General features: G+C 36.3%; 1 protein-coding gene across 5 annotated transcripts in view; it reads left to right on the top strand.

Annotated features, from left to right (window-relative positions):
* WAPL (WAPL cohesin release factor) overlaps positions 1–26,979 on the top strand; it is an 82,523-nt gene that overhangs the window by 40,253 nt on the left and 15,291 nt on the right. For all 5 annotated transcript variants that reach the window (XM_004483221.4, XM_058299403.2, XM_012521476.4 and 2 more), the window contains exons 5-15: positions 12,318–12,413; positions 13,506–13,658; positions 13,933–14,069; positions 15,205–15,316; positions 17,345–17,572; positions 20,812–20,923; positions 21,002–21,099; positions 22,133–22,209; positions 24,453–24,628; positions 24,953–25,068; positions 25,568–25,732. In XM_004483221.4, the coding sequence (XP_004483278.1) occupies positions 12,318–12,413; positions 13,506–13,658; positions 13,933–14,069; positions 15,205–15,316; positions 17,345–17,572; positions 20,812–20,923; positions 21,002–21,099; positions 22,133–22,209; positions 24,453–24,628; positions 24,953–25,068; positions 25,568–25,732 (1,470 nt within the window). The remainder of the gene's footprint in view (positions 1–12,317; positions 12,414–13,505; positions 13,659–13,932; positions 14,070–15,204; positions 15,317–17,344; positions 17,573–20,811; positions 20,924–21,001; positions 21,100–22,132; positions 22,210–24,452; positions 24,629–24,952; positions 25,069–25,567; positions 25,733–26,979) is intronic.

The raw sequence follows: 26,979 nt of genomic DNA, 5'->3' as shown, positions 1-26,979 counted from the left end.
ATACCTCTGCAGTCTTCTTTAACCAGGAAAATTTCTGCACCTTCTGTCTTTTATGAAACTGACAGTCCCTTTATCTCCTTAAACAACAACAGCCAAAAAAAAAACTTCCCATTTTGGTTGAGTCTGATGTGTGCCCGTGATTAGATTCAGATTATGCCTTCTGTGCTAAAGTGTCCTTTTCGGGGGATCACACCATCCGTTCAGAGTGTTGTCCACTTCTTCACCATCTATTCAATATTGTTTGCTCCCTTGGAGAGGCACTTTAAGACACTTCAGTTACCTGGTTTGTCATCAGAATATCACCTTATATTTAGTGTACAATGGTGATTCTTGCCTGATCCTGTGTTTACCGTATTGGTTGCAAAATGGTACTTTTCCAATTCTCATACTATCTCCATTTCAGTCCTCAACATCTGTTGTAACTATGAACCCTCCTTTTCTTCCATTTATTCATTCACATATTTTTCTTTTCTCTGTATTGACGCATGAATTCTTGTGTGTGTCCCTCAGCCACCAGTGGTCAATAATTCATTATTGTGGGAAGTGGACTTAGCCCAGTGGTTAGGGCATCTGTCTACCACATGGGAGGTCCGTGGTTCAAACCCCGGGCCTCCTTGACCCATGTGCAGCTGGCCCATGTGCAGTGCTGATGCGTGCAAGGAGTGCCATGCCACACAGGGTTGTCCCCGCATAGGGGAGCCCCGCGCGCAAGGAGCGCGCCCCGTAAGGAAAGCCACCTAGCGTGAAAGAAAGTTCGGCCTGCCCAGGAATTGTGCCGCCCACACGGAGAGCTGACACAAGAAGATGGTGCAACCAAAAGAAACACAGATTCCTGTGCCTCTGACAACAACAGAAGCGGACAAAGAAGAACACGCAGCAGATAGACACAGAGAACAGGCAACTGAGGCGGGGAGGGGGAGGGGGAAGGGGAGAGAAATAAAATAAATCTTTTAAAAAAATTCATTATTGTCCTTGATTATTTTAAGTTTATCCCAGATTTGGCTAGTGGGAGCCTCTTCCAGTTGGCTTTTTTCTCCCTGTGACACACCTTCATCATTCCCTGAGTACCTCCTTCCTTTCTGGCATAACACAAGTGTTCCAGGTTTCTCTGATATCTGCTTGGCTCCAGCTCTGGATTGACCATTTCTCTGAGGAGCCCTGGTTCCCTTCATTGGGGAATGAATGGTACTAGAGACCAAGATCTGGGCACTAGGTGTGCTCATGGACTCTTTGTCCTTTGGGGGGACAGAGATAAGGAAGATGTATTTGTGTGGATATGCACTCACATACCTACAAAAAGGCATTTGCATATGCATATAGATTTGCACATATGCACTTATCTATTTCAGACATCCCTAGTTCGTTCACTCTTTTTTTTAAAAGATTTATTTTTTATTTTTTTATCCCTTCCCGCCCAGTTGTCTTCTCTCTGTGTCCATTCGCTGTGTGTTCTTCTGTGACCGCTTCTATCCTTATCAGCGGCGCCGGGAATCTGTGATTCTTTTTGTTGTGTCATCTTGTTGTGTCAGCTCTCCGTGTATGCGGCGCCATTCCTGGACAGGCTGCACTTTCTTTCGCACTGGGCAGCTCTCCTTGTGGGGCGCACTCCTTGCTAGTGGGTCTCCCCTATGCGGGGGACACCCCTGTGTGGCACGGCACTCCTTGCATGCATCAGCACTGTGCATGAGTCATCTCCATAGGGGTCAAGGAGGCCCAGGGTTTGAACCGTGGACTTCCCATGTGGAGGCGGATGCTCTATCCATTGGCCAAGTCCGCTTCCCCCTCGTTCACTCTTATATCTCCAATTTCAGTCCATGCCCACAAATATTTTTCTTGCCTTCTGTCTTTTCCTCAGTGAGACCCTGGCTCCCAGTAACTTAAATGCATTTATTTAAATCTGCAATAAATCCAAAATAGTAACAGAATTGCTTTGCCCACACCACTGAAAAAATAAATCTACTAAAAGTATCCAGAATTTGTTAGCAGTCCCTCACAGGCCCTGCACTACCCTGCCTAACACTAAATGTATAAAGGCAAATATTGTTCATAAATTACTTGGATAGTTCTGCCTGTCTGCCTCTTGGTCTGTCTTTTTGTCTTCCCTTCAGTGTGGTTGCTTTTCATTTGAAATTTGAGTGGGTTTATTTGTTTTGGTTTGCTTGTAGTTTTAGAGTGTTCTCCCCTTTACTTCTCAGGGAAATATTTTCAAATATGTAGAAAATTAACATGCTTTCAGAAGTCAAGACAATACCAGAGAAGATTAGGTGATGCTTCACGCCAGAACAGTACCACTGCAACACCCACCCCTTGTAGGTCACCAGCTTTGTTGTTTACTGCTTTATCCTTTCTTTGTTTCTTTTAATTAAAAATAGATGTTTTCTTATTTTCCCTTCTATTATAAAAGGTAACGTCTATGTCTGTTTTTTTTGCATTTTGATTTTTTTATTTAGTAATATATTCCAGAAGTCATTTTGTCTTAATTCATAAAGATCCTCCTCAGAGGATATGTTTTTAATAATTTAAAGTTGTTTTCAGTTTATATTTTTTCCTCCATTCTCTTTCATGTTGATATCCTTTAAATGGTTTCATTTTAGTGTTATACGTAAATAGTTTCAAAATACACAAATCCAATTGTGGAAGAATTAGTTATACTCAGCACTTCCTTACCATTGTTGGTCCTGATACCCAGCTAAAGATGGTCCAAAGGTGGCGTATTAGTTAAGATTTGGGTCTGCTGCTGTAAAAGAAATCCAAATTAATTTTTGGTATATTACTTATCTCTGGCTTACCAGTCCTGTTTATCTCGACTGTTTTCAAAATGTTGCAGCGTTAGAGACCCAGGCTTCCTCTGTCTTGTTGCTCTGTCATCTATGGAGTATTAAAGAGGAAGTCACACAAGGTGTACCTCACTTATGGTCACACAGCATTGACTAGAGCTTAGTTGCATGCACATGCATGCAGCAAGAGATGTTTGGAAACCAGGATGAGCATGTGTCCTGGCCAAAAGGTCTTAACAGGAAAACGACAGGGAGGATGGATATTCTTCAACCACAGGTATCAGATATTTACAGCTTCTATTTTCTTCTCATTTTTGGTAATTATGTTCCTAATAGAACTGGTCCCTATATATTTAATGACGTTTTTACTTGCAAAAGCTGTAGCTGATGTTTTCAATCTTGACTCATTATAGTATCTTTTATTTTATAATTGTCGAATGGTAGGCTAAGTTGTTTTAGTTTTCACCATGTGCTGAGTATTGAATTTCATGCTTTGTTACCAGAACAGCTTAGAGTTTGTGCTCAGCTTAGAGTTTGTGCTCAGATTCTGCTTTTATATCAGATGTGACATGGTGTGTTTTCATAAAACTGGATGCCAATTATACTTTTGCAGTTGTACCTACAGAAAGAACTGAGTAGTGGTTTGCATGTTTCTTCATGTGGAAAAGAGTTGGCAGTTGCTTCATAAAAACAGCAGCTGTCTCTTTAAAAAGTATCAGTATCTCTAACACTTAATTGAATCAGACAGAGAAGGTTTTCTTTTTTTTTTTTAAGATTTATTTATTTATTTAATCCCCCCCCCCCCAGTTGTCTGTTCTCTGTGTCCATTCGCTGCGTCTTGTTTCTTTGTCCACTTCTGTTGTCGTCAGCGGCATGGGAAGTGTGGGCGGCACCATTCCTGGGCAGGCTGCACTTTCTTTCGCGCTGGGCGGCTCTCCCCACGGGGGGCACTCCTTGCGCGTGGGGCTCCCCTACGCGGGGGACACCCCTGCGTGGCAGGGCACTCCTTGCGTGCATCAGCACTGCGCATGGGCCAGCTCCACACGGGTCAAGGAGGCCCGGGGTTTGAACCGCGGACCTCCCATGTGGTAGACGGACACCCTAACCACTGGGCCAAGTCCGTTTCCCTGGAGAAGGTTTTCTAACTGTCCTCCCATTTAGCTGTGGATTAGATTCTCTACCCACTGCTCCGTATTATGTCAGCTGAATATGTAGTTCTTAGTTGTACAGACATGGTTTGTTTTTAGTTTAGGGATGTCTGTAGTTTTCTCTTAAATAATTTAGTGCTCTATTTAACAAATTATATACATTTAAGTGTTTTTTTTCCCAATAGTTTAGGACAATTTGAAATTATGTGATTATGCTTGAAAGAGCTAAAAGCTGCCCTAATCTTTTAAAAACTTTTCCTCTGCATAACTGCTACCACCACCCATCTTTTATAAAATTCCTTCAGAATATTTGTAAAAACCAGATTCAGATTGGGTTTTTTGTTTTTTCATTTTGAAATGCCACTAAAGCACCGTACATGACACACACACACAGGTGTGCATCAAGAGCACTCTGCTTTTTGAGAAATCATTTGGTTGTACAGCATGCGATTGAATTAATGGTGAAATGTGATTCTGTTTTCATGATATCCTTGTGTGGGTAAGGCTGCATGAATTTAATTCAGCTTACTATTCTTGTACTCGTTTTAGTACATAGACTTCTTTAAAAGTCTGAAATAATTTTGGTCTTTTTTTTTTTTTTTTAATCATATGACTTAAAAAACAAGTTACTCAAATTTTTCCCATTTAGGAGCCAGCTCAATGATGGGGGTCAAATAATCTTATTTCTTCTCAGCATTTCAGGAAGGAACTCTTCTTTCGTCAAGTTTATGATGTGATTCAACAAGCAAATCTGTTAACCACAGTCTTGGTGTTATGATTCTAACAATCAATTTTTATCCGGAAAAAAGTATCAGTGATTGACCATTGTGTTCATAGCAGCTGGATTATCTCTCGTGGATATCTGTCATGGCTAAATGCCCCTTAAGTTCTGTCAGTGACACAGCTTTCCCTGAGCTATAATGGTGTGTTACACTGGAGATTCTTCTTGTCTTCCATGACTCTGGAGAATTGAATAGAAAAGAGTAGTTGAGATATGCCGAAGGGGGTCCAGATCTTTTGAATTGTTAGAGTATATGCCAAAGGGGGTCCAAATCTTTTGAATTGTTAGGGTATTCTTTGTAAGTGCTTTCTACCTATTTTGTTTTAAATATTTTTTCTGATTAGATTACAGAGTAAACAATTTGTGAATTCCTTTACACGGAAAAGTTAAGGTATCTGGTTAATGTGGAATATCTGCTTTTTAAACCAGAATAAACTTAACAAGATTAAAGACAATGATGGTACATTCAGAATGACCCAGTTAAAACTTAGCTAGGTTGCTAAATGGTAAGGGTGATTTTCATTTTCCATGTGACATTGATTGCTACCTGGCATTTTTGCGGTACTGTGCACATTCACTTTTCTCTGAGCAAAACAATAGTGTTGTGTGGTTTCCACATATAATTCACTTAGGTGCATATGGCATTCTCATATCATTTTGAATGATTTAAGAAGCTCAGTGTCAGTGTTTTGCATCTCTCCGACTCTCCACCCCTCTTTGACGTGTGTGTCTGTATGTATGTGTATGAGCCACATCCAGATGTTATTTTTTACTTTTAGTAAATGGAATGTATCTTTATTCCCCTCCTGTGTGTCCCCCCCCAATATAATCAACCCTGAGTATTATTAATCTTCTAAGGCTTTGAAACAATAGTCAAGGAAAAGTTCAAATTGGATCCACTTTTATTTTATTTTTAAAATTTTTATTTAAGAAATTGTGTGCTTATAGAGGACACAACATAACACGCATAATTTGCATACATCACCCCTCCACCAACACCTTGCATTGTTACGGGACATTCCTTACAGATTATGAAAGAAAACTGCTAGGGATGCCCATGTGGCTTGGTGGTTGAGCCCCGGCTTCCCACATACAAGGTCATGGGGTTCAATCCCCGGCCCCCAGTACCTGTAAGAACTGCTGACTGTGGTCGATAACTTAACATTTGGTATATTTTTTCCATACACCCCCTATTATTGACACGTATTAGTATTGTACATTTGTTATAGTTCATGAGAGAACACTCTCATGTTTGTCCTGTTAACCATAGTCCATCACCCACCATGAGGTTCGTTGTGTTATACAGTCCCATGCCTTGTATCATCCATCCAAAGTACGCACTCTGTGACTTTGACTTTTATCACAGAGTTGTGCAATCATTGCCTTAGTAAATTTTTTTAACATTTTCCCTAGTCCAAAAGAAATTCTTTGTCTGGCTTAATTTCATTCAGCATAATGGCCTCAAGGTTCAACCTTGTTGTCATATGTGTCCCAATTTCATTTCTTCTTATTTTGTTTTTTCATTCATTGACACTTGGGTTGTTTCCATCTTTCGGCAATGTGTGAGTAATGCCGCTATGAACGTCAGTGTGCAAATCTCTGTTCACATCCCAGTGTCAGTTCTTCTGGATGCACTCCTAGTAGAGGGATTGCCGGATCATACACCAGTTCTATATTTAGCTTCCTGAGGAACTGCCAAACTGTCTTCCACAGAGGCTGCACTATTCTTCATTCCCACCAACAGTGAAGGAGTGTTCCTATTCTCCACATCCTCTCTAGCACTTGTAGTTTCTGGGTTTTTGTGTTTTTTTTTTTAAAGGCAGATTTTATTTATTTATCTATGTATTTGAGGTAGTGGGACCAGGGATTGACCCTTGGACCTCCTCTGCGGGAAGCTGGCACTCAACCACTGAGCTACATTGGTGCCCCTCTTTTTTTAATAATGGCTGTTCTGTGAGGTGTGATATGATATCTCATTGTGGTTTTGATTTGCATATCCCTAATACCTAGTGATATTGAACATTTTTTCCTGTGCTTTTTTTTGCCATTTTTATTTCCTCTTTAGAAAAATGTCTAATATTTATGTCTTTTGCCCATTTTTAAATTGGATTGCTTGCCCTTTATCATTGACTTGTATGATCTCCTTATGTAGTATGGAAATCAAACCCTTCTCAGATATGTGGTTTCCAGATGTTTTCTTCCATTAATAGGCAGTCTTTTCACCGTCTTGACAAAAGTCCTTTGAAGCACACAAATGTTTTAAGTTTGAGGCAGTCCTGTTTGTCCATTTTTTCTTTTGTTGGTTATTCTTTGGATATAAGGTTTAAGAGACCACCATCTACCGCCAGGTCTTGAAAATTTCCCTTCATTTTCTTCTAGAAGTTTTATGGTTCTGAATAGGTTTATATTGAGGCGTTTGATCCATTTTGAGTTAATTTTTGTATAAGATCTGAGAAGAGTTCTCTTTCATTCTTTCATATATGGATATCCAGTTCTCCCAGCACCATTTGTTGAATAGATTGTTCTGCCCTGCCTGGGTGGGTTTGACAGCCTTATCAAAAATCACTTGACCATAGAAAAGAGGGTCTGTTTCTGAACAAACAATTCAGTTCCTTTGGTCTGTATGTCTATCTTTATGCAAGTTCCATGCTGTTCTTAACCACTATAGCTAGTTAGTATGCATTAGAGTCTGGAAATGAGAGTCCCCAACTTTGTTCTTCCTTTTTAAAATGTTTCTGGCTCTTCAGGGCCCCTTATGCTTCAAAGTAAATTTGATAATTGACTTCTCCATTTCTGTAAAAAAAAGGTGATTAGAATTTTTATCAGGATTACACTGAATCTGTACATTAGTTTGAGTAGAATTGACGTCTTAACAATATTTAGTCTTCCAATCCATGAACATGGAATGTCCTTCCATTTATTTAGGTAATCTTTGATTTCTTTTGGCAGTGCATTGTAGTTTTCTGAACACAGGTCCTGTACTTCTTTGGTTAAGTTTATTCCTCTTCCTAAATATTTGATTCTGTAGTCACTGTTGTAAATGAAATTCTTTTCCTGACTTTCTTCTCCGATTGCTCATTACTAGTGTATGGAAACACTACTGATTTTTGCATATTAATCTTGTATTCTGCTACTCTGCTGAGCTCACTTATTAGCTCTGTAAGCTTTGTTCTAGATTTTTTAGGACTTTCTATGTATAGTATCATATCATTTGTGACTAGCGAAGAGTCATACTTCTTCGTTTTTTATTTGGCCGCCTCTTATTTCTTTTGTTTTCCTGATTGCTCTAGGTAGAATCCTGAGCACTATATTGAACAACAGTGATGACAGTGGGCATCCTTGTCTTGTTCCTGAGGCCAACAGGAAAGCTTTCAGTCCTTCACCACTGAGTGCAATGTTAGCTGTGGATTTTTCATATATGCCCTTTATCACGTTGAGAATGTTTTCTTCAGTTCATATCTTTTGGAGTGTTTTTATCAACAAAGGATGCTGTATTTTGTCATTTGCCTTTTCTGCATCATTTGAAATGATTATTTGATTTTTATTTTTCGATTTATTAACGTGATATATTACACTGATTGATTTTTTTGTGTTGAATCACTCTGGTATGTCTTGGATAAAACCCACTTGATCATGATGAATAATTCTTTTAACATGTTGTTGGATTTGATTAGCAAGTATTTTGCTGAGGATTTTTGCATTTATTAATATATTCATTAGGGAAATATATATGTAATTCTCTTTTTGTTATATGTATATCTAGTTTTGGTATTAGCATGATGTTGGCTTCATAGAATGAGTTGGGTAGCATTCCCTCCTGTTCAGTTTTTTGGAAAAGTTTTGAGTAAGATGAGTAATTTTTTTTGTCTTTTTTTTTTTCCAAAGATAGATAGATGACACAAAATGTTACATTAAAAAATATGAGGTTTCCATATACCCCACTCCACTCCCCCCCCATTCCTCCCACATCAACAACCTCTTTCATCAGTGTTGGCACATTCATTGCATTTAATGAATACATTTTGGAGCACTGCTACACAGCATGGATTATAGTTTACATTGGAATTTATACTCTCCCACAGTCCATTTCAGGGGGGTTATGGCAGGGATGTGTAATGTCTTGAGTAAAATTTGTGTTAAATCTTCTTTGAATGCTTGGTAGAAGTCACCTGTAAAACCAACGGCTTTTCATTTTGGGGAGGTTTTTGATGTCTGTTTCAGCTTCTTTGTGATTGGTTTGTTGAGGCCTTCTGTGTCTTCTAGGGACAGTGTAGGTTGGTTGTTCATCTGTTCCTAGGAATTTGTCCAGTTCATCTTTGTTGTCTAGTTTGTTGGCATAGAGTTCATAGTATCATCTTACAAGCTGTTTTATTTCTGTGGGGTCATTGATGATATACCCACTTTCATTTCTGAGTTTTTTTGCATTTTTTCTTTTTTTTTTGTAAGCTTATCAAAAATTTGTCAAATTTGTTGATCTCAAAGAACCAACTTTTTGTTTTAATTGTTTTTGTGTTCTCAATTTCATTTATTTCTGCTCTGATCTTTGTTATTTCATTCCTTCTGCTTGCTTTGAGATTAGATTGCTGCTGTTCTAGTTCCTTCAGCTGTTAGTTTGATCATTGACTTTAGCTCTTCTTTTTTAATTTAAGCATTGAGGACTATAAATTTCCCATCTTGCTCAGAAATGCTGGTGCAGGTAACCTCAACTTCTTCCCAGCTGTATGCAGGGCTGGATCCCAGGCTATGGCAGCAGTCTGATCTGGGTGGAGAGAATCAATGCCTACTGTCACTTTCAGTCAGCCCCATTTCCCCTTCTGTCAGGGTGGAGTTAAAATGGAGGCTGCCAGCCTCTTTCCAGCTTGAACAGGTTCAGACGTTGGCTGTACTTGGGATTGCACTTCAGCCGGCAGAGTGTACTTATCAGTAGCTGATGATGGTGCCAAGCTGTCTCTTCCTTCCCCCTGTTTGGGAAATGGAGCTTCCAGCTCCCCCAGGGAATACTTCCCGAGTCATCTTGTGCCGCCAGCAGGGGATGGGCACCACCAGCCTCCGTGGCATGGGGTGCGTTACTCATGACTCTTCACTGCAGAGGGGCTGTCTCCTTCCGTTCTTGCAGGATGCTCTTCTGGTGTCCTGGGCCCCCAGACAGGTGATTTAGATAGCTCTGGCTAATTACTAACTGTGCTGGAGGACAAGCTGACTCTTGGGGTTCCCTATACTGCCACCATCTTACCCCTGCCTCCTGGATCCACTTTTATTTGAGACTTAGAAGATAAAGAAATTAGAGTCCATGTCCTATTAAAAAAATATATATATATTTCTTAGAGTTTATTCTAGTTTAGTTGGGATTGGGTATAGGAATCAATATGATACTTTAGAGTAAAACCACTAGTTTAGTTTTAGTTGTTTTTTCTCTAAGTAAAATATTTCACTTCATTTTAGTGCATGAACATTTTTTATCTCTCTCATTGGAAGTCCTTTATGATTTGTCTTTCTTTTTTTGTCTCGGAAAAAAATGTTTTCCATTTTACTAATTAGCATTAAAATGGTAAAACAAAAAAATAAAAAATAAATGGCAGTACTAAATGGTATTCTTCAGTCAATGATGAATTCATTGAGTGTGACCTTTTAATATAACTTACTCATTTATTCTGAATAATGTGCTTCAGGGGCTTTTGAGAGTAGTAATACAGTGTGGCCTCAGTTTACATTTTGAAATAACACTTGTTAACAGTGTTTTCATGTCAGTTATACCAGGTGGTGGGCAGATCCTATATTCCAGTTTTATTACGATATAGAGGACGTCATTTCAAACACTCTTCTAGTGTTTTACATTTATTTATTCTTGCAACAATCCTTAGTAATAGGTATTATTATTAATTGGCCCATTTTACAGATGAGAAAATTTATGCATAAAAGGTTGAATAGCACACTGAATTTTAACCCAGGTTATATGGCTCCTGGGTCTACTTTCTTAACTGTTGTGTATGTTACCACTCATAAGGAAAAGGAGGTATATTTTAATTTAGAATCTTAAGCTGCATTGCTATCTCAAAGATTGTTTATTACCTAAATCCAGTGCTTTTTGAAAAGAAGTATGGTGCTTGAACTTTGAGGCAATGTTCTTCCCAAAATACATTTATCTTCTGAGTTTGTGACTATGCTTTGGGTTCTAGAGGTTGCTCAGATTAAGGATTTTGTAGCTAATAGAGGTACATGCTATATAGCTTATGTTTGGGGGGAACAATAAGGAACAGAGCTAGGTTTTCAAATTTCTTTTGAGTCCACTGTACGTGGTTGTGCCTCAAGAGACCTGATCTGAGTAAGTGGCAGTAAGGCGCATGGGTGCGGCATGAATTGCTTCAGAGTGCTGGTGCATCATTACTTTATGGAAATCTGTTATGTAAGAACCTATGGATTTGTATACACAGTACAAACTCTGCTTAAAGGAACTTTCGTGGTAGGATTCCTTTTAGCATTAAGATTTTTAAAATAAATTTACTCTGAATCAATTTAAACTTTGTCTTTTGGTAAGCCAGTTATATTTTGGCACTTAAATCATTGCCTTGACGTCACAACATGGCTGTGTTAAATGTAATAGTTGTTTGAAAAGCTGAATTTTAGTTTGATGTAAACTCCAATTATGTTGCTTCACTATAATATGTAAGGAGAAGATGGTTAATTTTTTGATAAAATTTTGGCCAGTCTTGAAATACGTTTTTTCACTTGTACTCTTATATGTAATATAAGAGTTTATGAAATATAAATAACACATATTACTTAGTGTAACATTTATAATATAGAAAACATGAAAATTCCAGTCTTATTAACAGAAAGCAAATCTAATCAGATCAAACAATTTATTTGAAGTTTAAAAGATGAATTTAACATCACTTTTGTAATGAATGTACATGAGGTATTATTTTTCTTTGCTTTCAGTCTTTATTTAGTCAATCTCTTATACAGTTATACTAAATTGATTTGGCAAGAAAATAACCTGAAATGATGTGCAACAGTTTACATCTTTATCTCCCTTGGTTTGAATATTCATACATTTTCTATAGAATCATGCATTTTATTGTATGGTGCTATTTTATTTTAGACCCCGCTATATCTAGTAGTATGTGCTATATGAACCATATTTACCTTTATAACATTTGAAAAAGTTAGAATGATGGCATACATCTGACCCCAACAGTTTTGGTTAAACAAATTGTAGAAAAGTGTAGCTGTCATAAGCTGTCTGAAACCCATTGTTGGAAGATTATGGGTCAAGCATCAGAATTTATGAACAGAGTTTTGCCAGAGAGTATGTTGAATTAAATATATTAATTACTAAGTTAGTACAAGCCTGGCCAGGAGGTTTATTTTCAAGTGCCACCTTCTCTTAGTTGTTAATATTTGCACAGCACTCTAAATCCCAATGTTGTGGCTGCATACCTTAGTGACATGGCAAGTCTGCCAGAGGCATGGGCCTGTGCTGGGAATGCATGCTGCCTAGAAGATATGTTTGTATGTTTCAGTTATCTCTGTGGTTTACTTTATTAAAGGAAACACTTCTAAGGATGCAGAGTAAGATGGAAACAGTTGATCTTTTCTTCATTTCTCTAGTCTCCTACTAAAGCTGTATATAATGCCAGACATTGGAACCATCCAGACTCGGAAGAACTACCTGGACCACCAGTAGTAAAACCTCAGAGTGTCACGGTAAGTGAATTGTACATCTTCATTTAATAAGTTATAAATTAGCTAAGCAAAACTACCTTAAAAAAGAATAATTCAAAAGTCTCTAACCATTTATTTTGGACTTCACTGAAATTTAATAACTTGTTTAGTCCACTGGAATAGTTAGAATTGTGGACAGAATAGCAGAAATTCTAGTGCTACTACCTTGTAAATGAAAGCCATAAAATTTTTAAATTTCGTTTTACTCCTGAGCCACATTTTAAGGAATTTAAGTATTTAGTGTGTAAAAGAAAGAGTTTTATTTCATGTTTCTTTAACATGCTGCATAGATCAAAAAGTGGCCCTGAGTGGTTTAATTTACTTTTCAGAGGAGGACCTCTTCCTGCATTCCAGTAATATGTTTCACTTTAAAACACATTTGAGAAAGACCCTTACCAAATTATTTTCTTCAGAAGGACTGGTAGGATCACATGTAATATCTTGATAAATGGTAAAGTGCCATTCATCTGGACCTGCCAAGTGGGAACGGGTTTTTTTAAATAATAACAAAATAATTGGGGGGAGTAGAGATCTTTCTAAAATATACTTTAATATTCCCTGCTTTCTTAAACTGATTAATAAAACAGTCTCCGCTCCCTTTGGTAGCACGAAATCACCATTGTGCACGTTAGTGGTTATGTACCATGTGAGTGGATACCATATCCCTGTTATGGATGTTTGTTTCCTCCCTGGATTACCTTAGTTTTCTGTGCTCTTTAAACTCTTTTGTCTCTCTGTTATAGTTTGTCTCACCGTTTTCTCCTTCCCAATACTATTTATATATGTAGCTGTGGTTCTTTATTCTAATGTTCCTGGAGACAAATAATAAATTGTGTTGCAATGCAAGGTTAAAAAAGACCAGAACAAATTCCTAAGTGGGTCTTTTGTAAGTAAAACATGTATATCCTACTTGGTAGTGCATGGAATTGGAAATAATCCCTATGACCTTTTAGAGGTCTCCCCCTTTTTTTTTTGGCTTTATTTACTCTTTTGGAGCTAAATTTGCCAGATAGATAGGATGTTACTATTTTTATATACCTATTTAGAACAACTAATTTAATGCCTTTTTAATAGGTGAGGCTGTCTTCAAAGGAACCAAATCAAAAAGATGATGGAGTTTTTAAGGCTCCTGCACCACCACCCAAAGTGATAAAAACTGTGACAATACCTACTCAGCCCTACCAAGATATAGTTACTGCACTGAAATGCAGGAAAGAAGACAAAGAAGTAAGCAGCTATACAGTCTTACTGCACGTGTGTAGACATTTTATGTAACATTTAGCCTTTAAATGTCTTAAAAAAACTACAGTACACCGATATTCACAGTTTTGAACCAGGAACTAAAAATGTATCTTGTTCTACCACTACTGGTGTTTTAAAAATATTTTTTTGTTGCCATCTACTGAACTCTTATATACACTTAAATGAAATGGAGCGAGCCCATGGATTTAAATATCCTAATTCATAGTTACAAAAGAGGTGGACTTTTTTCTCTTGGCAGTTGTATACTGTTGTTCAGCATGTGAAGCACTTCAATGATGTGGTGGAATTTGGTGAAAATCAGGAGTTCACTGATGACATTGAGTACTTGTTAAGTGGCTTAAAGAGCACTCAGCCTCTAAACACACGTTGCCTTAGGTAAGATCTTATTTTACATTTGAAATTATATGCTCGCAGTATCTCATTAACATTTTCCAACTGGGTGATGTTAAGCCAGTATTTGTGTTTTTGCTATCATGGGTGTATTTATAGCCTTTAAAGGATTTGATTCTGCACGGAGTAGAGGAAAGATGGGTGATCATAGCCCTTTAGCATAGTATCGGCTTCAGTTTCCAGATGCTTAGAAGATGGTGATGCTAACGTATCTTTTGGTTTTTTTCAGGTCAAAATTTTTATTAGGAGATAGACTTACTTAAGCACGTTTTGATCTGGGTTATTGTTTGCATTCTATAATGGACTGAATATCTTGATTTTAATCAAATTTATCAATTATTATAATGCCTTTTGTTTGGTTTTTAATAATAATGTGTTAAAGACAGTAGTTTTATATTAGTTTCACTCAGGAACAATTGGTAAAGTAAGGAGTTTTTCATTTCCATTGTAAATTTTTTATCTCCTTTTTTAAAACAAGGCAGTGGTATCTGCCCCGGGGCTTACACCATTGGTTACGGAGACATAGTATAATTAAGTAATAACCTTGATGAACTTGTTAGCAGCCCATCCACCTGCCATCATACCCTGGGCCTTGCCCTTTGGAACTAGAATCTAATTATCCCTAATTTTCGTATTGTTTAGTTGCCATCTAGAATTTGAGAATTTTAGAATCAATCTAAAAATGGACTTAATATACTTTGTAAAGTTCATGCTTTAATCAAGTAAAATAATTCTGTTGGTTATGCAGAGTAATATTTTGACAGTGAAAATTGAGAGTGATAAATTAAAAATTATTAAATATCCTTTGTTTAATGTTTTATTCTTATATACGTTTGATAATTTTAATATAATAAGCATTATTACAGGTCTTACAATGGTAGTGATAGTATGAGGAATGCGCTAAAGAGAGGAACCTGTGGTTTATTGGTGTTTTTAAATATAGTATACTTAATCACATACTAGGTATCAGTAACTTTAGTTTACCTTTTTTAAAAAAAATACCATGATTTGTGTAAGACTTCGTCTCCCCCTCCCCCTCCTCTGTTTTTGATATTGCACCAAATAAAAAATAATGCACTAGCTATTTTCAGTTCCCCTAATTTATTTTGTTTTCTTCTAGTGTTATTAGCTTGGCTACTAAATGTGCCATGCCCAGTTTTCGAATGCATCTGAGAGCACACGGGATGGTAGCAATGGTCTTTAAAACCTTGGATGATTCCCAGCACCATCAGGTATTTTTAAGTTTTTGAGATTTAAAAGTATTATTTTAAAATGCTAGTCTGTTGAGCTGTCATGTATCTTCGTTGGATATTCATATGGTTGCATATGTAAATATTTCCTAATTATGGGTTGAGTTCCTTTTGTTGAATGTATGGAGCTTAATGTCAGAATTTTTTGCTTAACAGCCACCTAAGATGATTTTCTCATGTCGTTTTTATTTTTTTCTTGTCAGTTTATTCTGTTAAACTTTATTCAGTCACCATAACTGGCATATCACAGCATACTTGACTTTTAAGTCTCTTAAGAATTGATTTCCTTTAATCAGAAAGTGCTGAGAATAATCTATTATTTGGCATTAATAGTAATGAAAAAAATAATATTTAGATAATGCCTTAATTTAAAAAAAATACAAAACACATTTTGTCTGAATGTAGCTTTGTGGGGAAACAATTGCTATGTAAGAACCCAAATCATACTAAAGATAGAAAATCAAGGCAGCCACAGAGATCCAGATAGCACTTATTCAGACTGCTGTCTTTGGAACTAGAATAGAATAAGGTAGATTTAAATTTATCTAGTTAAACATATGTTCCCCATAAATGAATTTTCTTTTCCACTGAATTTTGTTTTCATCTTTCTTTTTAGAAAGCTTGAGCTTAATGTCTGTTTTCAATTCTGCAATTTTCAGTGCCTCCACATTATTTTTCCTCCAGTCATATTACAGTGTGTACAGTACTTGAAGGTTGAATGGGGATATGGGTGATTCTTTATAATGAATATATTTATTAAATCTTGGATATCTCATTGTGAAAAGGAATCAATTTTTCGCTTTTATTATGACTTTGATGCTTTCTTTTAAAACTACAGCATATATAATATTCAGGTTTAAGTCCAGGTAATTACATTTTTAAACATCATCACATTTAAAAGAATATAATCACTACTAATCAATATCAATAGTGGTGTTCTGAGATGGTTTTATTGCATTTTTATTCAAGGAAATTATGTCCTAAATACAGATTAGGTGTCACAGAATTAATCTGATACTGGGTTTTCTGAAACTGAAAGCAGTGTACTTAACCCTGGGTCACAATTCCAGTACCAAATTGGAGCAGATAAAAGAATACTTAATGAAGAGGAAGACCCGAGAACTGCTAGTTGATTTGCTCTGCTCTGCAGTTAAGAGAGGGCCAAGGCATTCATGTGTATTCTTGGAGGCAGTGGCTCTCCCATGGTCTGTACTATGGCATCATTGCCAAAAATAAATGTGCTATGCAAGCATGTAATCAATCACTTAGTTTGAAATTTCTCTACCTTTCAGGGTCAAAGTTTAAATCTTCAGGTTGTTTATTATGTTTTCATGCATTGAGATAAAAGTACAGAGTATCTCCAACATCGGGATATCTCAAAACATAGAAGCGTTTCGTTTAGCAAGAATTTATCACCTTCAATACTTAGATTGTAATACTGATTATAAATTGTGCTAATAACTACCTCATCTAAATGATTTTTAGAGTACATTATGTTAATAGTTTAAAAAGCTTACTTGGTTCAGCCAGTCGTTATTGCTTTATTTTGAAGAAATGACCCCAAAATTTTTATTTTCAGCATCCTAAGTTTATATACTTAGGGAAATTCAGTTGTGTTTATTTTTCAGAAAACATGATGCTGAGTTTCTAATGCATATTTTAAAACACATTCCAGTAATAAAGAAATGTTAACTCTCCATTTAGCACAAAATGGCTAAAGAAGCATGTGACTCTGCTAATATCAGCTTAGGGACATTCGTGTAGGGAAGGATCATAGAAAAGAATTAAGCAACAGTGCTTTATTCACTTATTTACTTTATAAATATATTTCCTTGGAATACTTGAGAGGGAACCACTAAAGAAAGCATTTTGAGGATTTCCAGCATTTTCAGCAATATAAGTTTCAGGTAATTTGTTGCCATTAATATATTAACAGTGAACAAATCTCCTGAAATTGTCACCAACTACTTACTTGAACTTTTGTTGTGTTTTATTTTTGGTCTGTTCAAGAATCTGTCCCTTTGTACAGCTGCCCTCATGTACATATTGAGTAGAGATCGTTTGAACATGGATCTAGACAGAGCCAGCTTAGATCTAATGATTCGACTTTTGGAACTGGAACAAGATGCTTCATCAGCTAAACTACTGAATGAAAAAGACATGAACAAAATAAAAGAAAAGATTCGAAGACTGTGTGAAACTGTACACAACAAGCATCTTGATCTAGAAAATATAACGGTGGGTCCCTCCATCCCTGCCTCCCTTCCTTTCATTATAAAATGAAAAATACTAAGTCCTGCCAGTAGCCATGTGACTTTGGACAAATCATTTAACCTCTTTAGCCTCAGTTTACAAATTGGCAAATTCTTCTAAGAGAGCATAACTCGCTTCTCTGCCTGAAATTCCTAAACTAACTCATCTGTATTTAGGTTTCTGGTTCAGTAAATGGCTGTAAAGTTTCTTTTGCATATTTGCCCAGTCCTTTTCTCTTGACCTTTTCCCCTCCATGTAGAAATTGCCTTTGAATTCTTTTTCTCTGTGTGATTCATGATAAAAGATGCAAAGGATTTGGGAGGACCATTCATTTCCAGTGAATCTCAGTGGCTTATTCCAGGGTATCTGAAGACTGATTCCTAGACACCTGCCTTCCCTTGGAGCAGTGTCCCTCATGATCAGGGTTTTGCTCACGGAGCACAAGGCCCCACCTGTAAAATGCCCATACTGCTTGGGTTTGATGTTTTACTTACAGAATCAGTAATACTACAGTGGTTACTAGCAATACAAGACAATCAGCCTGTTTTGAAGAATAAGATTGTTGTATAATGCCTGGTTTTCAGATATTTCCAACATGGACATTATATGAACTTTATTTTTTACTATTTCCTCCTAAACTGAAGACTATAGCATTTGCCTCAAAAATTTAAGAAGGCTTCGTGCTAGCCAGATAAAATTTAGGACTATTGCTTTATTTAATTAGGGCAGAGTAGGGAATAGAGTTTGTTAGTTTGGGGATAGAGGGCACAAGTTTGTTTTAAAAGGCAAGATTAAAAAATTGACAAGTGTTCAGTACTTTTCAATTATTAAAATTAGAAAAATAGCTGTTGTGCTCAAATGGTAAGGTGGAAAGATTATTTATGGTTCTACCATTACCATACTACCTGTATAGTAGTACCTTTAAAACATGTTAGTAAGTTTTATTTACTTTGAACATTTTCACAAAATTTATTTTATGAAAGAATATATTTGAGCCTGTATTTTTAATTTGCTGCATAATTGAATGGTTAGACCCTTATATATATTTTTTATCCCCCATATTGTTCAACATACAGATTATTTTCAGGCATTCGCTATTTAAAAACTTGATGACGAACTTGTTCATTGAATTTCTCCCAGGTTTTGATGAATTTATAAGGATTATTATTATACCAATATAATTTTCTTAATATAATATGGTGTGTTCAGTATTTTACTCACGTGATTAAAACCAGGATACTCTTCCTAATTTTAAGATGCCTTTTTTTTCCCCCCTAACTTCATCTATTCTTGAATATTGTTTAAGTTGTAGGATAGGACATTGTTTTATAGAATGAATATCCCCTACGCATTTGTTTTGTCTTTTGTTTATTGCTTAATTTCTTTCTCAGAACAGTGTAACTTCTGGTCTGCCATACCTAGATCATTTAAGATATTAAAATTATTATAGTGTTTTAAGTAATTCAAATAAATAAGAGCTAACCACTTGCAGAGTAGTGCTCTTATTAATGAATTTCGGCTATTTAACTCTGAGGACCATTCAGTTTTCAAATAAAATGGTTGAAAAATAGGTAATTTTTAAATGCTAGTTTATAATATGCTAAATATCGCTTAAAATAGCAATCTTTTTATAGAAATAGAAATAAAATCCCTTTTTAGTATTAAAATCTTAGGAGTTTTTATCTATCAACATCAAATTACTGTCTCCTTCTTTCCTGAATAAAAAATGCCTTATTAGGTTTCAGCTTTATTACTATGATTCATGAGTTCATACATCTAAAATAATCTCATTAAAATACTCTTTTAGGGACTTATAATGAAAATTGAACAAAATTGAATGCGTTTTATAGTATTAGATTGTTGTTTTGTATCACTTTGGATAAAACCCATATGTATCTTTTTAAGACTATACTAAAATCTCCTAGGTGTGTTCTGAATCCATAATGCTAAGATTTTCTCTAGTAAGAGCTGTTGTTTGCATTTCTAAATATCTAATTATATTCAGTTCGAAATAGAACAGGAGGGCTTAAGCATCTTTTCAAGGGTGGAATCCTTGGGAAGAAGAGCAGGTCTTTTCAGTCTTTCTAAGCATTTCTTTTGTTATGCTGAGATTCCTTTGTTACAACAGGAGCCAGGTTAAAGTGGGCTACATGCTTTAAAAAAAGGAAAAACAATAGTTAAAGGCAAGTAAAGAAAAGGAAATTTTAAATCAGTTTTTAAATCTGGCTCTTATTCTTTTGTGCGCCCTCTAGTGGTGATCCTGAAGCATCACCTACTTATTTATAATAATTATGTCAGGGTGGCCATTTGATGAGCATGCATTGGAGTCAGGATTTGCAATATAACGGTTAAGATATGAGAATCTGTAACACTAAAACAAAGGATTTGTATTCACAAAAGAGAAGAAAATCTACAAAACAAATAGAAAAAGACTAGCAGCCTTGTATGAAAATCAGAACAATGAACAGGAAACTTTTGGTAGAAAAAGTTATTTGGAAACTAATAACTATGTGAAAAATGCTCACATTTACTATAGTCAGAAGAATACAGATCAAAGTAATAAGATACCATTTTCCATCTTCAGATAGGTAAAACTTCTTTTTTCCTTTTGAGGGCATGTGGATTGAACCTGGGACTTTGTATGTGGGAAGCTGGCACTCAACCGCTGAGCCACATTGGCTTCCCTGAGTTAGCTTTTTAGTTCGTTTGCGTGTTTGTTTTTTTGATTTTAGGAGGCACACAGGAACCAAACCCAGAACCTCTCCTGTGGGAAGCAGGCGCTCAACTGCTTGAGCCACATCCATTCCCTAGGCAAAAATTTTAAATGATAACTTGTGCTTTTGAGAATTCAGGGTAACTGGCATCCTCACATTTGGCTTCTGAGAGTGTTACTTGTTACAGCCTTTATGGAAAATGAATCCATACTGATTTGCATTTAAGATACATGTACACTTTGCTCAGTAGGCCCACTCTTGAGCATTTGTTCATTCAGCAGTATCAGTATTTATTATAATGAACTGACTGATGATAAAATAATAACAGATTTTCTCTGGAAACAAGCCATGTAATTAAAAACATTTGTTCAACTTTAGTCTTCTGTTAAAGTAAAAAATTTGTTCTCCTAGCATGTAGTGACCTTTTTGTAAGAAAATCAGTCCTTAGAAATGTTGCCTTTGAATTATTGCTAAGAGTGAATGTGCATTAATGGTGCTTCTGGGTTTTAGACTGGGCATCTGGCTATGGAGACGTTGCTGTCCCTTACTTCCAAGCGAGCAGGAGACTGGTTTAAAGAAGAACTGCGGCTTTTGGGTGGTCTGGATCACATTGTAGATAAAGGTACACTTTGCACACATTGCCTTCTTGTGCGTCTTTCATAGTGATGAGGCATACTTACATGCAGTTCTTTTCTCTTAGTAAAAGAATGTGTGGATCATTTGAGCGGAGATGAGGATGAAGAGAAACTAGTAGCCTCGTTATGGGGAGCAGAGAGATGTCTGCGAGTTTTAGAAAGTGTAAGTATGGACTACTTGGAAAAAATTATTTAATCTTAATTGTCATATTTGTGTGTGTGTGTGCGTGTGCATGAGAGAGAGAGATACTGCTGCATATATAACTCCAGAGTTTATCTTTTGTTAATCCAAGTTGAAATTGCAGTACATTGTTAGAGCAGCCTGTTGTTAATTAAGTTAAATGAGCACTTTTATATTTTAAGAGATATATTTTAGTTATTTATATTATTGCCCCAAATGATATCTTGCCTGTCCAGGCAAGAATTTGTTTGTATTTTCCTTTACTGTGGCAATTCTGCTTAAGTAGAATTTTAACCTGTTCAAGGAAACCAGTATTTAAAATGCAGTCAGGTTTTTGTTTTGTTTTTTAAATTATTAACCATGTTCTTGATTTTGCTGTTACTTGAATCAGAGTACATGTAAGCACAGCTTGTAATAATATTTGGTTTTAAATCATGGTACTGTTGAACTGCAGTTGTTTGTAGTAAGTATAGATTAGAATGTGTGCTGCTAGTGAATTTCAGGACGCATCGGTTGTGTCAATCAGATGGCGTTAGGTACTTGAACAAGCATCTGTATGAAAATAATCTTAGCTCTTGGTTTAGGTGAAATTGAAATTTGTCTTCTAAAGTGCTTGAGGTATGTTAGATAAATAGATATTTCTTTGTAAAATATATTCTAAATTAATTTGCATTTGAACTTTAAAGTCTTGGTTTGTTTATAATTAGGAACTGCTTTTTTCTTATCTTCAGAATATTTGGTAATTGGTAATTCATTACAGTGAATGTATAGTGCAGGATATATTATGATATGAATGCGTGCTTTATAGCTGTGGTGTTTTAATTCTCTTATAAAGCAGTTCCTCTATTATTCTACATCTGCAACATGTGGGTTAGATGACAAAGACTGTGCTTCTTCATCTCTGTATCTTTTAGAGCACCACACAGTGTTTTGTATGTGAATGTATGGAAGGTATAGATTGCCACAGTCACACCAGAATATTAATGATTATTATTTTCATGGTTTTCCCTTTTAGGTAACAGTGCATAATCCAGAAAATCAGAGCTACTTGATAGCATATAAAGACTCACAGCTCATTGTTTCATCAGCTAAGTAAGTTTTCTTAAAATCTCACATATTTATTTAAAAGGTTTGGATTGATCATGTAGAAAATAAGATTGTTTCACATTTCTCCATGAAGTCCTTGTGTCTCATGTTCTGTGAGTCAGAGGCAGTACAGTATAGAGCAATAGTTAGAAGTAAGACTCTGGAGCCAGAGTGAGTGAGTGTGGAGCCAAGCTTCATAGGCTATAACTTCGACTGTATAACTGTGGTCAAGTCATTAACTTGCTACAAGTTGTTCAGATATGGATGGGTGGGGGGAGTAGTAACTGTATTTATTCCTCTGGGGTTGTAACAGTTAATGGAGTTATTACAAACGGACTGTCTAGCTTTCTTCGCCTGCCCTTTGGACCCAATTGCCAAGGATCTACATGTGGCTCCCCTCTCCCCACTGACTGACTTCATAATAGCCAGCCTAATGCTCTTCTTACCTCAGCACTTTTAGGGTTTCCCAGCATGACTCCAGTCTTGGTTCTGTTGTCTTCTTACCACAGCCTCCTCCTTATAGCTCTGTCCTTACTCCTGAAAGTTCTGTTCTCATTTTGTGACTTTCAGCCCATCCAGCACAGTACCACAGGGAGTTAGTTAATCTCCCCAAAACCTCTTACTTTGGAAAATAAAGAGATTTGAACTCCAAATTTCTTACTTCTTATTGCCTTTGCATGTAATACTTCCATATTCTCTGGTTTCATGCCAGAGGCCCACTGCTATCTGCCTCCCCCCCCCCCCTTTTTTTTTTCTTTCTTTTTACTTTGAAGAATTTCAAACTTAAAGTATACAAAATTATAGGATAACTCCCATGCACCCATCTCTCAGCTTGGACAATTAATACTCATGGCCAGTTTCATTTCCATCTATAACCCCATTCATCCCCTCCTCTGTATTATTTTGAAGTAAATTCCTGGTGTATTATTTCAGCTATAAATACCTTTAGAGACATAATCTCTAAAACAGAAAGATTCTTTCTGAAAAAGATAACCACAGTACCATTTTCACATTTCATAAAATGTGTTGTATATATGCTATAACCAAGGACCATGTAAAAGGAAGTATTTTAATGGGGCAGGTTTCAGCTTTTTCATTGCGTTTGGGAAGTCCGGTTCATGTGGTTTGGAAGAGGTCAGAATTGGGTGTTTTTGAAAGGGCATTCATCTGGCTATTTGAGCTTTTCAATAGAACTCTGATTAATACAGGAATAGCACATTGAAAAATTATATAAACTCCCCCTCCCCCCAAAATAAACAAATATAATTCAGTTGAGTACTGCTTAAGGCAGTCAAGTTACCAATGACAACATGGTAGTTCTAGCTAATATCCCCAAACATCAAAAGAAAAGATTATTTTAGGTTAGTCATAAAAATATTAAGGATCCTTGTAGTATTTCTTCAGTATGTTTTAAGGACCAACTTGGGGTGGATTAGATATGGTGCAGTTTTCTTTAAAGGTTTTGTATGGTATATGATAAATGAAGAATCAACTGACAGAGTCTGATCTCTCTTAGACTTTTAAAAATATATTGATGGACTTGGCAGTTTGAAGAGTCTCCAGAGATATTAGACCCATTTAAGTTTCCTTGTTATTTGGTTAGCATCTTGAGAATTATTGAAAACAGTTGATGGATACCCTTGTATGACTGCCAGGAGACATAAAAGTGAAAAGACTGCCTAGTAAAATAGATAATTTGCTTTGATGCATAAAAAGTATTTAATACCTGTCTATCCAAGGTTGTTGTGCAATATTAATATAAATAATATTTTCTACCTCTGAGAGTTTGCATTCTGGATGAAAAACATCTAAATGAGGTGTGGAATTTTCCAGGGTTAGCTCTTAAAAAGGCTTTTACCCTTTTGGGGAAGAGGTTATGCCAGGTCTCTTGTATTGGAGTGAAAGGTAAAATGGGGCAACTCCTGGGAAGTATAGAGCTGGCTAATGGTGGATGTATGGACTGCCAGGCGTGAAGGAAGCTACTGTCATGAATCTATAATTTAACTTTGTTTAGAGAAATTATTCAAATTACCTTCTTTAAAATTAAATGAAAATTAGCACCTGGTGTGATATCATATGTACTTGGTACATGATTGAATAGTTAATGCATTATGATTTCTCAAATAGGAAAAATAAATGCCTCTGACAGCATTTTTGACAGACTTCAACTATTAAGGTCCAGGTAAATAGAAATTTTTAATATAAAGTGTTACTTGAACCCAATAGTCTCTGTTTTGTTTTCTCTTAAGAGCATTACAGCATTGTGAAGAATTCATTCAGCAGTATAACCGTGCTGAAAACAGTCTGTGCTCACCTGATAGTAAGACTCTGCCTCAGCAGAATGTAACCAGTCATGTAGGCAAAGCCGTGGAGGACTGCATGAGGGCCATCATTGGGGTGCTGCTCAATTTGACCAATGATAACGGTAGGTCGTTTTCTACATCGTTTGTCACTAATCGATTGTATCTTTCATAACTAGTCATTCCTCTTGTTTCTTTTTTTTTTGTGTGTATTTATTTTAAATTGCCATAATATAACTCACTGACTTGTGAGTGATTTAACTGCTTTTAGGAATTAGTATTTTTAGAAATGGTCTAGTTACTTGGCTCAGGAAATACTAGAGTGAACAGTGTATATCAATAACGGACTAGCTATATACTGTATCCTTTAATACCTTTTTTTATAAGTGCTGGTTGTTAGGGTCATAGGAGGGAACTAATTTTTTCCTACTTACCATCCTGTGTTTCAGAATGGGGCAGCACCAAAACAGGTGAGCAGGATGGTTTGATCAGCACAGCAATGAACTGTGTGCTTCAGGTTCCTAAGTACCTACCTCAAGAGCAGAGATTTGATATTCGAGTGCTGGTGAGTCCAAGTGCCTATTTCAGAAATGAGTTTCACCCAGTAAGATGTAGAAAACTTCAGCTTAGTTTTTGGTATAAGGACCAATGATTTAATATACCATGAAGTGTTATGATGAATTCCTCATGAATATATCTCTTGTACAAAAGAGAGCAAAGAAGGGTCCTATGTCAGACATAGTATGAGAACTAAAGATGGTCTTTAAAAATTAGAGTTTTAGTAATGGGTGGTTGTGATGGTAGTACAATATTGTGATTGTAATTAATAGTGGGTAAAATGGGAAACTTTGTGTTGCGTGTGTGTGTGTGTGTATATATATATATATATATGCCACCACAATAAAAATTTTTTAAACATCAAAAGAATTCATTATTTGGGAAGGCCATTATCTTGTGTATTGGTTTTTAACCATTAAGTTTCTAGCTGTCAATAAAAATTTGTGTATTGCGTTCATTTGCTTTTAATTCTCATCTGTGAAATATGCATCTTTTAATTTTTACAGGGATTAGGTCTACTGATAAATTTAGTGGAATACAGTGCTCGGAATCGGCACTGTCTCGTCAACATGGAAACTTCATGTTCTTTTGATTCTTCCTTCTGTAGTGGAGAAGGAGATGGTAGTTTAAGGCTAGCTGGACAAGTCCATGCTGTTCAGGCTTTAGTGCAGGTAAGCAGCACTTTACAAACAAAACACTTGCAGTGTGTCATCCCCTTCCTCTCCCTCCCCCTTCAGAACTCCTGAAGTACATCTTTGGAGGAGAAAGAGAATGTCTTTTAGACCTGACCAATTCTTGGAAAAGCTTCTTTTTGGACTGAATTTTAGTTTAATTGTAAATAGGAATTCTTAACCCAGTAAAATGGTGGTACAGGTTCTCTGTAGACCAGTGAGAGATGTCCACTGGTTTAGACTTCACCCGTTCCTCTGCTGGCCCTCCTCACCTGCTGAAATCGTTCCTTACCTGTAAGGCCTGCTTGCCCTGCTTGCGTGGTCTAGTGGTTGGCATCGTGGTTGCAAAATGCAGAAACAAGACATAATTATCAAAAGTAGATTATTGATTACAAACTGGGACCAGCCTCAATCTCAGCTCCTCCAGTTCAGATCCTCCAGTTTTTATCTACTGGTCTGTGTCCAGGACTGTGTTAGACCTCGTGTGCTACTGTGGACAGTGGTGAAGTGACTGACATAGGATGTCTTACAGTTTCTTTGAATTCATTTTCCATTTTCCTGTCTTAATCTTCTTCATTATGTATGAGGGTTGACTACTGATAGGAAGTAATCCCTTGGCTTTTTTCCCCCCTCAAACTCAGAATACTGTCTTGAATAACTTCAAATTTAATTTTTAGTTCTTTAAAACATAAAATTATATGTGAAGCCAGTGAGACCTTGGCAGTTATTTAGTAATAATAGTAATAGTAAACAGTAATAGTAATTTGTAATTATATGTGGTAGTAGTAAATTATTTTCGGTCTTCAGTTATTGCTTAATTCATTTAATGCAGGAAAAAATTTTAAAGTATTTGGCCCCTGCCTTTGTTATTATTTTTTTATAGACCCCATTGACATATTTACTTTTCTGCTTAAAAGAGGCATTCCTTTCCTGTGTAATTTGTTATAAAAAAATTTCTTACTTTTGAAATGATTATGAACTCACAGAAAGTTACAGAAATAGTATGAAGATGCCCATGTACCTTTCACATAGCTTTCTCTAATGGTGACATCTTATATAGCTGCAGTAAATGTCAAAACCAGGAAACCGACATTAGTGTGTTAATGTTAACTAGGTTGCAGACCACATTGTTTTACCATTTTTTAACCTGCGTTCATTCGTGTGTGTTCTGCCGCTTTATCCCATATGGAGATCACCACAAAAGAACTCTCTTCCCTACCTAACCTCCGTAATTGCTGAAAATGACT

The sequence above is a fragment of the Dasypus novemcinctus genome, chromosome 6 (assembly GCF_030445035.2).
Source record: "Dasypus novemcinctus isolate mDasNov1 chromosome 6, mDasNov1.1.hap2, whole genome shotgun sequence".
Classification (NCBI taxonomy): domain Eukaryota; kingdom Metazoa; phylum Chordata; class Mammalia; order Cingulata; family Dasypodidae; genus Dasypus; species Dasypus novemcinctus.
This window is presented reverse-complemented; position numbering and strand designations above follow the sequence as displayed.